A 16,397-nucleotide genomic window follows, 5' to 3' on the forward strand; every position below is an offset into this window, starting at 1 on the left:
TACTCCTAAGAAGTCTGAAGAGTTGACTTAAGAGTAAATAAATTCTTCGCTGAAAGCTGCACTTAAAAGTTAGTTATCAAGCGTCTTACTCACACTTTCAGCGAAGTGTAGGACTGAATCTTAAGTGTCACACTCAGAGCTGAATTACGACATTACTATGTGCCATAAACGGAATTTTAGGTGACGTCATTTCTGTGTCCATAGAAATGACCAATCACGGAAGGGAATCCGTTGTCTAAGAATAAAGAAATATCTTGGAAATATTTAAGTGGACAATGGGAGTGTATATTTTGACAATAAACTACAAAATAATACAAAACAAACTAGTCCCCGCCGGCACTCACGCTACCGCTCCCTCTCTTCTCTCGCCCACACACTCACTGACGTCACTCACCTCACGGCCACACACATACGCTACTGTCATAACATTTTCTTTCCAATTCATTAATTAGGCAACTAATTTGAAACTGGTGTGGGTGGCTCTATATATACTAGCCCACTGCAGCCACATGCAGAAATCAACAAGGAATCGAAAAGTATTAAATCTGTGACAAAAATAATATCCGCTCTGTCTAAACGATACCGTTTGATCAGCTGCTCGTCATAAAAAAAAAAAAAACATTGTTCCGTTCCCTGAACGTTCGCGCACGTCTCTCTCGCCTCAGTGCCATCCCCTGCTGGCAACTCCTAACCACTTAAGACACCTCTGAAGGTCTCTTAAATATCGTGGAGAGTAGGAGTGATTCTTAGACTTAAGAACGTTGATAAAAAGCTTTTATTCTTAAGTTTGAGAGTAGGACTAAATTTCGCAAATTCTCAGGACTTAAGTGTAAAATGGCACTCTAAGAAGCTTGATAAGTACAGCCCCTGGTGTCTAATAAGTACAATACTTACAGTATAAACATGTTTTAGGGCGCAACAAAAGATAATAAGATTCAGTTTAATGGCAAAGAGTAGTCCTTGACAAAAAGGACTACTCCGATTTAGCGTTTTGGAATAGCAACTGCATGCATACTCGATCAAGGTATAACAACTGGACATCACACATGTCAGCTCACTGATAGATGTTAAATAAATTTAAAACATATTACTATTTAAAAAACGTAAACAAATTAACATTTATACAACATGAACACACAGAAGTATTAGTATAAATTCCCTGGTACTGGGAATTAGTACCAATTAAAACGTGAAAGGTACCCATTCCTAATTACCGCTGATTTAAAAACACACTTCTAACAACAGAAAAAACACTTTCTGGCTGCCATTTTCAAACGCATCGTATTAAAGGATGCACTAACCAGTAAGTCTGCTTGAGTATGAGGCTCTTCTCTTCCATCCAAGCACGTCGGCTCTCTGCACTCATCCCCTTTCCAGCATCCATCACGGCAGGAGAAGAATCTGTAAACCAAGTGGTTTGAAATACATTATCCAGCACATGCCTTAATGTAGCGACATGCTTGGCAGATGGCAACGCACCAGAGTCACATAACTGGTGTTTTATTGTGGACCCCTGCCTGTTTGACAAGAACCATAGGTCCATTTGTAATGCAACAAGCCCCTTCACAGTACCGGCCTGGGATACTTAGTTGGCTTGGCTAGTAATTGGCTTTTGTTGAAACTGGAAGTGTTATTTTTGTGTAATGCTGCAAGTAGATGCGCCTCATTCCCCGAATCGGTGTCATTTGCGTCCCCAGGAAATCAAATGTATACACACACAAAAAGTGCAATTATTTTTTTTATTACACAAAGTGTCCTGCACATTGATTATATTGCATTTTTAATCAACACAATCTAAAAGATGAATTTAAATTACCTTGAATGTTGGAAAAGTAGCCTTTTTTGCCAATCTTAACATTGCAACACATGCCAATACGGCCAGGTTAACTTCCATCCATCCATTTTCTACCGCTTGTCCCTTTTTGGGGTCGCGGGGGGTGCTGGAGCCTATCTCAGCTGCATTCGGGCGGAAGGCGGGGTACACCCTGGACAAGTCGCCACCTCATCACAGGGCCAACACAGATAGACAGACAACATTCACACTCACATTCACACACTAGGGCCAATTTAGTGTTGCCAATCAACCTATCCCCAGGTGCATGTTTTTGGAGGTGGGAGGAAGCCGGAGTACCCGGAGGGAACCCACGCAGTCACGGGGAGAACATGCAAACTCCACACAGAAAGATCCCGAGCCCGGGATTGAACTCACGACCTTCGTATTGTTATAAAGCGCAATTTTAAATTTCCCGCTAAACTTCGGGTTGAAAACGTCTATGTATGATGACGTATGCGCGTGACGTCAATCGTTGAACCGGAAGTATTCAGACACCATTGAATCAAATACAAAAAAGCTTTTTCCACGTTTCCATGTTTGCAAACACACTGTCCGTGACTGAAAGGTGATTGGCGGAGGATGAGGAATGTTTTGTTTTGTGTCTGGTAAAGAAATGACTCACGAGACGAAAGTGTTTGCACAGGAGGCAAAACCTGTTGGGAATGTGCCGTTTGTTATTATAAAATTGCTAATAAAAGTTAAAAATAGCGCCAGACTTTGTGTGATTTCTTCTGGGGGCTACAATATATTATATTACTTTAAATTGTTTTCAAGTTAAAGAAATAACTTATTTTCAAGGTGTGGCGGTAATAAACACGTCGTTGCGGCGCGCCACATTCAATTACATTAAGGAGAAACCTTGATATAATATTAGTATATATTCTAAATGTATTACATTTAATTATTATTACTTTGGCTACTGACATATGCAGTATTGTGTTGTTTCCAGTTTTTGGGTTTAGCAGTATAGATCATACCAGCGTAGATATACTACATATATATGGAAGACAAAATATGTGCTGCCTGCTACGTGGAGAAAAAAAGGCCCTACTTAGCGAGCAGGCATCCTTTAATTTTTGTGCGTTCTAAAACCACAGAACGTTCAGACATTTTGTCTCCAGTCGCCATAAACTTGCGGCTCAAAGACGTGTTGTCCCTCTGCTCATTCATATCTATGGATGACAGACATGTTGCCGTACTCTGTAGATGTTATTGTCTCTCCTGACTTATTCTTCTAATTGCTAATTCCCTCTTCTTAGCTGGGTTTGCTCTGCTGTAACACGGTTCCTATTAACCTTCTGTTGAAGTGTACAAATCATTTATTATTTTCGTTTTTCACTACTTCACATTAAAGCTCGCTTAAGTACAGCAGCTAGCACAGCTTGTCCTCTCCTCCCTCCTCCACGTGTGTCCGGGCTAACTCAGTTAACACTTACTGTAATGTTAATAGAATGTTAGCTAATGGTTCTCCCATGGTTAGTTAGAACCAAACGTATAACTAAAGTTTAGAGAACAATATTGTTAATGTTACATTTTAGAACTGTCTGTAGTACTGTAGTGTATGGATAGCTTGTTGTCAGAACTTGCACCTGGCTCGCTGACAACAAGCTATCCATACACTTGGGTAAAACTGAATCCATCCTGTGTGGGTCCCACATCAACCTCAAGAAAGTCAATGACTTCACCATAAAAGTGGGTGACATTGTTATCACCAGGAAAGATGAGGTCACCTACCTAGGTTCCATTCTAGAGGCTAACCTTTCCTGTGATAAAATGGCAACCAAGGTAATCAAAAAGGTTAACCAACGAACGAGATTTCTCTACAGAATCTCCTCTCTGGTCAACAAAAGCACTTTGAGGATTCTGGCGGGAACTCTCGTTCAACCCTTTTTCGATTACGCATGCACCTCCTGGTACCCCAGCACCTCCAAAACCCTCAAATCTAAACTCCAAACATCTCAGAAGAAGCTAGTCAGGTTACTGCTAGACCTACACCCCAGATCCCACCTCACTCCTACCCACTTCTCTAAAGTGGGCTGGCTCAAGGTGGAGGACAGAGTTAAACAACTTGCACTGAGCCTAGTCTATAAAATCCGCTACGCCTCCCTGATACCGAAGTACATGTCAAACTACTTCCTTAACGTAAATGACCGCCATAACCACAACACCAGGGGGAGCTCCACTAACCACGTTAAACCCAGATTCCGAACTAACAAAGGTCTTAACTCATTCTCTTTCTATGCCACATCAATGTGGAATGCGCTCCCAACAGGTATAAAAGAAAGGGCATCTCTATCCTCCTTCAAAACCGCAATAAAAGTTCACCTCCAGGCAACCCTAAACTAACACCCTCCCCGGATTGCTAATCATCAAATGTAAATCAAATGCAGATACTTTTTCTTATGCCTTCTGATCTCTCTCTCTCTCTATGTCCACATCCTACTCCCCCCCCCTCCACACCCCTGATTGTAAATAATGTAAATAATTCATTGCGATTATCTAATGTGATGACTGTATTATGATGATAGTATATATGATAGTATATATCTGTATCATGAATCAATTTAAGTGGACCCCAACTTAAACAAGTTGAAAAACTTATTCGGGTGTTACCATTTAGTGGTCAATTGTACGGAATATGTACTTCACTGTGCAACCTACTAATAAAAGTCTCAATCAATCAATCAATACTTTATTTAACATATGTAAATAATCGATGTTTAGACATTTTCTATCGATTCATGATTCGCCCACGTTCAAATCGGGATGCATCGGAGAATCGATAATTTTTCACACCTCTATTCCTTATACTAACTATACTTTAGAATTATTTTTTTCTTTTTAACAACTGAAATTCACACTTTTCACTCAGTCCTGTTAAATTGGAATATTCCACAAGTAACATGGTCCACAGAAAGTTGCTTTATCCACCACAGAAAGGCTAAAAGTAAATTAACTCATTGATTTTTATCAACCACGACTTAGTGTTAAATCTCAGCAAAGTCCGGTTACATAAATAATTTTTTTATGTTATAATTTTTTTGTTAAATCATTGAAATGTGCTTAATGTCAATATGCTATTTAGCATTAATGTAATGGTGGCTATATTTTATATTCCAGGGCTAAAATCTCACTCCTGTTACTTTCAGTTCACTTTAGCTTAGAAACCTTGTAAGAAAATAAAATAATGTTGCCTGAGATGAGCCAAAACACATTGTGAGTTTTTTAGTAGTTCAATAAGTAAGTTTAAATAAAATATGTATGTTTACTTTGAGAGTTACAAGCACAGCATTGTCATTACCTATTGTGTTAAGTATTAATTACTGTACTGTAAGTGTTGTTTTTTTTAGCCTTTTAACAGCATTTTTCTGGTTTTGCAACCTAAATATTAGAAAGCAATGGACAAGTGATGTGTGGTTTGAAACATTTAAGAAGTACCTACAGCGTTGTCGACTCTGCCTCCTCCCCCCTTTTTTCCTCCTTTCTGCTGCACGCAAAGAAGATTAACCAACATGGTAAAGTGGATTTAATAATTTTTTCCTTAATATTTGTAGAAACCTGGATGTTTAAAAGTTTTGTGATTTTAAACTGTGAATGACAGTTTGTGTACATGTCGGCAGGGCGGCTGCATATTGTACAAGGACAGTTTAACGAATTGTTGTTTTTTCTTTGTTATTAGGAAGAAAGTTGATCCATCATTAGTTTAATAAAATGTACTGTATAGCACTTTATATTGTGGTCAAAGTATTCAACCCTTTACTAAAATATGGACTTTTGTCAAGGCTGAAACTTGATACTCATACTGACATTATTTCATTTGGAAATATTTGCTTCAATATGTTCAAGAACTTTTAAGTTCGTAAACCGAGGTTCCACTGTACTAGGAATATTTTATTTATCATTGATGGAGCAGACATGTATTGTTCTGGATTTATAAAGAAGCTGGCACCAATATGCACCCCCTTACAGAATTAGAGTGGAACAGCAACACAGCTTAAATATAAGAGTTTGATTTTAAAGTGTGCTATTGATCAAATAACAAATAAATGACAAAAATTAAGTGGAACATTTCTGGTCCAAACTGATTAATGCAAATTTCCCCCCAGAGACTACGGTCTAATTGGCTCTTATTAAAGCATACTTCCATTGGTGAAGAAGCCCCGAATACTAATAGGCTCAGCGTTAAACAAGTTAATTAGCTGTGCGCCGTTCTGGTGATAGCAGCTAAGAAAAGAATCGTGTTGAAATGTCAGCAACACACAGAAAAAAGTGATTTCACAGCTCCGACATCACATTCACCATCACTGTGTTTATGGAATTTAGGACAGGAAATGTTTGAAATTAATCGACGACCCTTGTAGATATCTATCTATCTATCTATCTATCTATCTGATAGATAGATGGATAGATAGATGGATAGATGGATGGATAGATGGATAGATGGATAGATGGATAGATAGATGGATAGATGGATAGATGGATAGATGGATAGATGGATAGATGGATGGATGGATGGATGGATGGATAGATGGATAGATGGATAGATAGATAGATAGATGGATAGAAATATATCTATCTATCTATCTATATATATATATATATATATATATATATTAGGGCTGCAACAACTAATCGATTAAATCGATTAAAATAGATTATAAAAATAGTTGCCGATTAATTTAGTCATCGATTCGTTGGATCTATGCTATGCGCATGCGCAGAGGCTTTTTAAAAAAAAATAAAAAATTTAAATAAACCTTTATTTATAAACTGCAACATGTACAAACAGCTGAGAAACAATAATCAAAATAAGTATGGTGCCAGTATGCTGTTTTTTTCAATAAAATACTGGAAAGGATAGAAATGTAGTTTGTCTATTTTGTCCGATTATTAATCGATTAATCGAAGTAATAATCGACAGATTAATCGATTATCAAATTAATCGTTAGTTGCAGCCCTAATATATATATATATATATATATATATATATATATATATATATATATATATATATATATATATATATATATATATATATATATATATATATATATATAACATCTTTAATGAGCACTCCATAAATAAAACATTCCAGCTCCAGCGCCATCTATGTAACCTCCTAGATCAGGGGTCACCAACCTTTTTGAAACCAAGGGCTACTTCTTGGGTAGTGATTAATGCGAAGGGCTACCAGTTAGATACACACTTAAATAAATTGCCAGAAGTAGCCAATTTGCTCAATTTACATTTAACTCTGTTATTATCAATAATTAATGATATTTATCTCTGTGGAAACACTGATCATCTTAATGATTTCTCACAATAAATATATATAGAAACAGATAAATATCAATATGCAACACTTTATTTTTATATTTTCTCTAAGTGCACATTTTTCAAATTGAACATTTTCAAATGATCACTTCTAAGACAGTCTTGTGAAATCACAATATCCCATTTTAACTAGCTAGCCACTAACATTTTTTAACAAATCATGAATTACTTTGCACCATGTTTGTACAAATAATAACTCATGTAAAATACAAAAGTAAACTCTCAAATTTTTAAATCATGTCACACTTTGAACTGGACACCAAATCTGTTATCTGTTTCTTTGTCAGTTAGTGGGAAGCCTGGCATTGCATGCTGTTAACTAGTGTGTTGTACTCTGGTGTGTAACTTGACACTGCAACTCTGAGTGAGTCTTGCAGATGTGTATCAGTGAGGCGTGTTCTGTGTTTGTTCTTGATGAAGTTCATGTCAGAAAAGGCTGATTCACAAAGATAAGATTTTTCCTCATTGTTTGCGGAATCTTCTTAATCTTTTGGACATATTTTCACAGCAATCTGGCCTTAAGCTTAATTATGATAAATGTAAAATGTTAAGGATCGGAAATCTAAAGGGAACGTCCTTTCGAATGGAATGCAAAGTGCCTGTTTTGTGGACAGATGGACCAGTTAACATACTTGGTGTTGTTGTCCCAGAAAATCTGGAAGATCTAGGCTCAGTAAATTATGATAATCGACTAAGAAAGCTGGACAAAATTATGCAATTATGGAAAGGGAAATCCCTAACCTTGTACGGTAGAATGTCTATTGCCAACTCGTTAAATATTCCTCAATTTATTTATTTGTTTTTGTCATTACCAGCTCCATCACAAAACTTTTTTAAGATTTATGAGCGGAGGGTCTTCAATTTTGTCTGGAACGGCAAACCAGAAAAGATTAAAAGAAAGGTTTTGTACAAAGAGTATGAATATGGGGGCCTGAAACTTCTCAACCTTGAAGCTATGTGTCTGTCTTTAAAAGCATCAATTGTTCCAAAGATGTATTTAAACATTGAGTGGTACACAAATGTGGTTTCTGTTATTTTAGGAGAGTTCATTGACAATCATGATTTAGTCAATTTAATTATAGTACTCGGTAAAATGTTTATTTTTAAGGCCAAAAACAGATATTCACTTAGTATTACTTTCTTTAAAACATTTATTCAGTATTTTCTAACTTTAGAAAGTTACATGGTTGAAAACGATAATGATGCCAAAAAACATTAAAAAAAAGATGAGAAGTCCTCAAAGGCTTATTTTGAAAGTATAATTATGTTTATAGATTACCGGTATATGATATCTGTTGTTGTGTTCCCTAATTTGAGTGACCTGGACATAATCTGGACTGTACATAAATGCTTATTTTGAAAATGTAATTTTGTTTATAAATTATATGCAATCTGTTGTGTTCCCTAATTTTTTTCTGTGTACATGAATGACGGTGTGTGTTGCTGAGTCCGACTTGGACATTATCTGGACTGGGCCTAGTTTAAAAAACCCCTTTAAACAAATCTAATTTCATTGACAACCTGGTCTGTTGAAGATAAGGCCCTTTTTTAAAAAATAAAATAAAATAAGAAATAAATAAAAAACATTTTCTTGGATAAAAAAGAAAGTAAAACAATATAAAAATAATTACATAAAAAATAGTAATTAATGAAAATGTTAGTGGACCAGCAGCCTATACAATCATGTGTGCTTCAGGGACTGTGTCCCTTGCAGATGTGTTGTCTATGTTGTGGGAACCAGAATATTGGTAGCAGAAAGAAATAACCCCTTTTGTGTGAGTGGGTGTGGATGAGTGTGCATGGGGGAGGTTGTTTGGGTTGATGCACTGATTGAAAGTGTATCTTGTGTTTTTTCTATGTAGATTTAATTTTTTTTTAAAAATAATAATTATTTTTTTTTAAATTTTTATTTTTATTTTTAGAACAGGCCTGCGGGCAACTCATCTGGTCCTTACGGGCGACCTGGTGCCCGCGGGCACCGCGTTGGTGACCCCTGTCCTAGATAGATTATTTCAACATCACATGAGCATCGCCCAACAAAACTATGTCAAGCGAAGCAGTCGATGAAGAACTTGTGTTTCATCAGGCCATGAGCGAGTAGATACTCCTCAAAAAGCATTCAGTGTGATAAAGTGCAGTTAAAGTTCTTGTTCAATTAATTCCTCTCTAAAAGGGAGCATTATCAAATTGTAAAAGACGTTTTTTTTTTTAATCCAGTCCTTGTATTGGATCTCGTTAAAAGGCAAAGGTGCAATCATTCATTGTGGCTAAGGCAAAGCAGGTCAAAGCTTGCTGGTGCTTCCATGGCAACTGCAAACATCTCACAGGCTCAACAATCCTCACGTTTACCTTTTGGGGGAGGAGTCAGGCACACGGCTTGGCTCAATGCTGACAGGACGCTCTGCTCGGCCAATCCAATTCTCAGCTTCCCTGCGAGCGACCTGTCAATCAAAAATGGCTTTCACGTGGTCTCTGTGCCCCGTGTGTTAATGTGTATGTGACTAGTGACTAGTTAATAGTGTGACTCTCACACTATTAACTAGATCCACTCGACATCCATTGCACCGGTCGCTCTAGGGAGGGGGGGTTTGTCATTCTGCCCAATGGGTTGAGTTTTTTCTTGCCCTGATGTGAGATCTGAGCCGAGGATGTCGTTGTGGCTTGTGCAGCCCTTTGAGACACTTGTGATTATTTGTGGCTATATAAATAAACTATGATTGATTGAAGTGCAAGTGTATGTGCATGTGCGTGTGTGTCAGTGGGCTCCCTTACCTGACGATGTAGCGGGCCTCGGAGAATCGGCACGCCACAAAAAGGCCTTTGATGATGTCGATTTTCTTATTCATGGCCTGAGATGTGGGGAGAAAATTGAGATTCACGGGACAAGCGAGCACACAAAGACTTGAGGTCAGTGAAACAAACACCATGTTCCGGCTAGGGGGCACGGCGGTGGAAAAAACAGAGAAAGAAAGGGAACTAATTGCTTTAGGCAAACTAGAAAAACAATAATCAATGTGTGAAATGTTTAAAATGAAGATTAAAAAAAAAACATGACTAAAATCAATGTAGCTTGCATGCCAGGCCAGTGGGGGGCAATGTAACATTGCAAGGAAACATCAGTGGTGTCTAAAGCACATACAGTACATAAATATTGAAGTATTAAGGGGGTTACTTTGATACACTTTATGTAGCTCAATATATGCTAAGCAACAACTTAGTGCTGTGTTAAAGCCGACAAAGCTAATTAATGTAATATACATTTTTATAAGTCAATTCATTTTCATTCTTCCGGGAGTCAGAACTAAGAAGAACTATATATTTTTTGGTTAAAAAAAACGGAATTGATGGGCCCTGCTGAAGTCAAAATAAAGACTTACTGGCTTATTCCACCACACAAGCATTTTTGTTTTAATGCTTTCCCCTTATTGTATAATAAAAAAACAATATAAAAACATCATCGTCCGGCTCACCGAGTTTCCGCTCATGCTGGCGATTTCCTTCAGTTTTTTAAACACACCCCCTACTGTCAGACTGGCCGGCTGGAACATGGTCCGCTGGTTACTACGGGAACTCTCAGCCACAAGGCCCAGGTCTCCTTTCTCCTGGGCCTCTGACTTGATTTTATCCAGCTGTCGCCCTGGAAAAAAAGCGAGATAGTAAAGAACAGCAGCAGAGAGCCAAACAAGTGTATTGGTTTCAAAGTGTGTGTGTGTGTGTGTGTGTGTGCACATTTGTGTTACCAGTCGCTTGTGCAACAGCTTTCATCAGCACCGTCTCCCCAACTCCAAGTTCCATCCCAAGGTAGGCAGGACCCAGCTGGTTTAAACACAAATATACGCAGCACAGCAGGTCGTCTACACACCCACACACACACACACACATACACACACACACACATTTCTCAAGATATGAAAACCTCTACAAAGCTCTTGGAAAGTGAGGCGTCTCCTTGATGGAACAGCTGGCTGCCAACGTGCAGCGCGGCAATCAAATGACGCTTACCTGGAGAGAGAAGTACCACGGAGCGGAACATGTTGGACAGCGTCTCGATGTTCCTCAGTCTAAGGACAAAGACAACAGCTTTGAGACGTCAACGCGATGCGGCAGCTAATGAGATTTGTCTGGAGCTTTTTGGAGGAGAGACTTTGTTGTTTTTAATTAGGATTCGCACATGTTGAGAAAAGGGAAGCTTCACTTACAAATCTTTACATGTTCAGGTTTTAAAATTCAGACTCAGAGAATTTTTAAAAAAAATGTCTCCAAGATTTTATCATCTCTGGACCGACCAGCAGCTTCAATAAAGGAAACCTCTTGGAACATGCCGAGACCTACTTCTTGGTTTAACATTTATTTTCTCACCTTCCGGAGTCCTCTTCGATCCTCTCAAAGGTGCGTGCCACTGCAAGGTAGGGCACCCTAGAGAAAGAGAGACCAATGAGTCAAAGTGGATAATCTAACGATGTACTCATGTAGGCTAGTTGCACTGTGCAAGACTTAGGCGTTCTACTGGCACTCGTCTGCCCTGCGTTCTGCTAACACTTGTGCTTCAGCCCGTTTGCTTGTCCTATCATTTCTATTCTGTTTTACTGCAATTTCCCTGACTTTGTGGATTGTTTCCGGTCTTATTTCGAGCCCTGATTATTTCTATCATGCAAGGTAGCAGCTGTCACTACAGTGGGACACGCTTGCCTTGACGCGTTCAAAAATGGCTGACTCACAACAACATTGGCAGTTGTCGGCAGAGCTCAAATCCAAACCAAAATTAAATCAAAAACAAATATTTTTTTACTTATAGCATCGCTTTCCACCATGTGTGCATATCTTTTTAGATTATTTTGCTCTTTATATGATATTGTTGCAACAAGAGTATTGTATGGTTCTGAGCGATGATTTAGTGGTTGGGCTATAGGGAGCAGTAGCATTTGCCTGCTGGGTACGAGCTAGCGTCTTGCTATACATCTAACGCAGGCCGAAACTATATGAAAATCAACATGCATTCGTCCCGCACAACGAACCAAAACTTACTGCCGCATCACCATTGCATTACATCCTCAGGGTTTTCCACAGATTGCCAATATACTTGTGGCAGTGGAAGCCTAATTTCGGATGTGGTCAATATGACGTCATCATATAATCTGTATAATTAGAGATGATGCTTACTTTTTCTTCTAAAAAGGCTTAAACAAATGCTATACATACATTTAAAAACAAATGTGTTGTTTCAGACATGCTACCTCCGCTCCACAATCGCCTGTTCACACGGACTTTCCCCTTAATGTAATCGAATGTGGCGCACCGCCACGGCATTTTTATTCTTGCCACACCTTGAACATAATGTTTTGTTTTTTTTTAGTGGAAAAAAAATTAAAGCAATATAATATATTGAGGCCCCAGAAAAAAAATCACAAAGTTAGACGCTATCTTTAATTTTTATTGCCAATCTTATGATAACAAACAGCACAATTCCAACAGATTTGACCTCCCGGGCACATACTTTTGTCTCAGTGAGTCCGCGCTTCCCCGGACACACAACAACACTTCCTCATTCTACGCCAATCAACCCTTCAGGCACGGAAAATGTGTTTGCAAATATGGGAAAAACTGACAACAAATCCAAACTACACGAACATTACACCAGCTACTCTTTTCAGTATGAATTGAGATAGAGGTATATACTGTGTGTATATATATATATATATACTGTGTGTGTGTGTATATATATATATATATATATATATATATATATATATATATATATATATATATATATACACTAGGGCTGCAACAACTAATCGATTAAAATCGATTGCATAGCATAGATCCAACGAATCGATGACTAAATTAATCGGCAACTATTAGCATGCGCAGAGGCTTTTTTTTTTTTTTTTTAAATAAACCTTTATTTATAAACTGCAACATGTACAAACAGCTGAGAAACAATAATCAAAATAAGTATGGTGCCAGTATGCTGTTTTTTTTCAATAAAATACTGGAAAGGATAGAAATGTAGTATGTCTCTTTTATCCGATTATTAATCGATTAATCGAAGTAATAATCGACAGATTAATCGATTATCAAATTAATCGTTAGTTGCAGCCCTAATACACACACACACACACACACACACACACACACACACACACACACACACACACACACACACACACACACACACACACACACACACACACACACACACACACACACACACACACACACACACACACACACACACACACACACACACACACACACACACACACACACACACACACACACACACACACACACACACACACACACACACACACACACACACACACTACCGTTCAAAAGTTTGGGGTCACCCAAACAATTTTGTGGAATAGCCTTCATTTCTAAGAACAAGAATAGACTGTCGAGTTTCAGATGAAAGTTCTCTTTTTCTGGCCATTTTGAGCGTTTAATTGACCCCACAAATGTGATGCTCCAGAAACTCAATCTGCTCAAAGGAAGGTCAGTTTTGTAGCTTCTGTAACGAGCTGAACTGTTTTCAGATGTGTGAACATGATTGCACAAGGGTTTTCTAATCATCAATTAGCCTTCTGAGCCAATGAGCAAACACATTGTACCTTTAGAACACTGGAGTGATAGTTGCTGGAAATGGGCCTCTATACACCTATGTGGTAATTGCACCAAAAACCAGACATTTGCAGCTAGAATAGTCATTTACCACATTAGCAATGTATAGAGTGTATTTCTTTCAAGTTAAGACTAGTTTAAAGTTATCTTCATTGAAAAGTACAGTGCTTTTCCTTCAAAAATAAGGACATTTCAATGTGATCCCAAACTTTTGAACGGTAGTGTATATCCTATTCATGCATTATTGACAATTGATGTACAGAAAACTTAACCACCGAAAAAAGATTTTTGATCACCGAAAACCACTCTACCAAAACCGGATGTAAACAACACGCACGCCATTATCTGAAACGTTGTCACCATGTCTGCGATGTAGATGTGATTGTTATACACTTTACAGATATACCCGCGGACAGCCGTCTGCAATTCGCTGATAAAAGCTAAATAATATCAGGGAAATTGACAAATATAAGTGAAATATTGTCATTGTGAGAAGAGACATTTATTTGGGAAAATAATGTGTCCAGTAGTGCTCATTTAGCCCTGACCCACTCAAACTCAACAATGTCGAGACGGTCACTTGAAACAGCGACTAAACTACACAGCTAAAGCTAGCAAGAACAATCCATACACGCACAACAAATTTCATCTGCTTGTGTCTTTGTTGTCATCATCATCGATGTTACATTAATTTACAAACAGTGGTCGCAACTTGGGAGGCTCACTCTTTTTTTTTTTTTTTAAAACACATTTACAAGTTAGCACCATCTAGGCATCCGCGTAATGGTTCCAAACAGACCTTTAATTTCTGTTATAAAATGTGCCGGTTTATTATTAGGAACTGGTGAGGAGCGATTGCATTGATTCTAAGACTTGGCCATGTTGCATGTACCTGCGGTGGTGTCGTGACTTTGCCCACCTTATCTAACGTAACAAAAAAGGTCAATTGAGCACGACTGCGCCCACACTCGTCAATCGGACTTTAAGTTGCATTGGCAGAGTGTGAGTACACTCAGGAGACTAACTTGTGACCCTGTTTCCAGCAGGCGTGGTTCACAGGGTGGTAGTTGGGTCTGGACGGATCGTAGTCGGTCTCGGTCGGAGTTGACTCCCTGTGGAAGAAAAGGTGGCGTCATGGTGTGGGGACGGGAGAGTTAAATGGCAAGGTCACTTCCAGTTTCCTCACTTTTTTGAGTCCTCGACTGAAGACTTCTTCTTCTCGCCTTCAATCTTCTCAGATTTCTCTGTCTTCACTGCAGCTTTCCTGGGAGCTAAGAGGTAAACAAAAACAGTCAGTCATTGCTGTCGTGACCACAATCTATTTTAATTGGTGTCTCCTGACCAAAGAAGCTGCTGATTGGTGCTTTCTTGGCCTCCTCTTTAGGGGGCTTCTCTGGCACTTCAGTGTCCTTTTCATCACTCTTCTTCTCTTCAACAGTATCAGGCCTTTTCTCCTCATGTATGCCATCTTTGGGATTATTTTCCACCTCCTTAACGGTTTCATCTGCGCTCTTGGCCTCTTCCTCTTTGTCCTCTGCTCTCGCCTCCTCGCTCACCTCCTTTTTAATTTTTTCTTCCTTGGCATCCTCCTCCACCTCCACTTCGCCTGCACACAAGGGGGTGAGACTCATTGAAGGGATGAATGTTAGCCATGTTGTTTACTGAAGGTGAACCAGCTGCTCGGGGGGAGTCCAAAGTTTGAATTGAGCTAGTAGTTTTAAAGAATTTCAGGAAATAGAAACAAATAGCGAGGCTGAACAACAGCAGCCACTAAACTTTATTTACTCTATTTTTAACAGCACCGGATAGCCTTTAAAGCCTGTTATTGATTCAGAGAGCACTATTTTTAAACACTTCTGTCTGGATTTCAACCAAAGTTTTGGAGAAAAATTATGCCTCAAAGTCAAATAAAACTAGTAGGGCCAAATTTAAATTTTATACAAATTCCAACTGACACTTGAATATTGACAATTTCTTAAGTCTGTTACAAAATATAACTGTACTTTTTTCCTCTTCACCATGAACAACTTTGGACAGTTTAAACCATGGGTGTCAAACTCTGGCCCGCGGGCCAAATTTGGCCCACCGTGTAATTTCATTTGGCCCTTGAGGCAATATCAAATTAACACTACAGCTGGCCCGCCATCGCATTCACCACTAATTCTAATACTTGCCAACCCTTCCGATTTTCCCGGGAGACTCCCGAAGTTCAGTGCCCCTCCCGAAAATCTCCCGGGGCAACCATTCTCCCGAATTTCTCCCGATTTCCACCCGGACAACATTATTGGGGGCGTGCCTTAAAGGCAGCCTTTAGCGTCCTCTACGAGCTGTCGTCACGTCCGCTTTTCCTCCATACAAACAGCGTGCCGGCCCAGTCACATAATATATGTGGCTTTTACACACACACAAGTGAATGCAACGCATACTTGGTCAACAGCCATACAGGTCCCACTGAGGGTGGCCGTATAAACAACTTTAACACTGTTACAATTATGCGCCACACTGTGAACCCACACCAAACAAGAATGACAAAAACATTTCGGGAAAACATCCGCACCGTAACACAACATAAACACAACAGGACAAATACCCAGAACCCCTTGCAGCA

At 38.8% G+C, this 16,397-nt stretch overlaps 1 protein-coding gene across 2 annotated transcripts in view; it reads right to left on the bottom strand.

The window, feature by feature from the left end:
* lig1 (ligase I, DNA, ATP-dependent) overlaps window positions 1–16,397 on the bottom strand; it is a 109,486-nt gene that overhangs the window by 68,734 nt on the left and 24,355 nt on the right. For both annotated transcript variants that reach the window (XM_062023164.1, XM_062023163.1), the window contains exons 6-15: window positions 15,132–15,395; window positions 14,976–15,060; window positions 14,815–14,901; window positions 11,528–11,584; window positions 11,171–11,229; window positions 10,909–11,022; window positions 10,639–10,805; window positions 9,941–10,017; window positions 9,518–9,609; window positions 1,302–1,401 (exon numbers count right to left, since the gene is read on the bottom strand). In XM_062023164.1, the coding sequence (XP_061879148.1) occupies window positions 1,302–1,401; window positions 9,518–9,609; window positions 9,941–10,017; window positions 10,639–10,805; window positions 10,909–11,022; window positions 11,171–11,229; window positions 11,528–11,584; window positions 14,815–14,901; window positions 14,976–15,060; window positions 15,132–15,395 (1,102 nt within the window). The remainder of the gene's footprint in view (window positions 1–1,301; window positions 1,402–9,517; window positions 9,610–9,940; window positions 10,018–10,638; window positions 10,806–10,908; window positions 11,023–11,170; window positions 11,230–11,527; window positions 11,585–14,814; window positions 14,902–14,975; window positions 15,061–15,131; window positions 15,396–16,397) is intronic.

The sequence above is a fragment of the Entelurus aequoreus genome, linkage group LG16 (genome assembly GCF_033978785.1).
Source record: "Entelurus aequoreus isolate RoL-2023_Sb linkage group LG16, RoL_Eaeq_v1.1, whole genome shotgun sequence".
NCBI lineage: Eukaryota > Metazoa > Chordata > Actinopteri > Syngnathiformes > Syngnathidae > Entelurus > Entelurus aequoreus.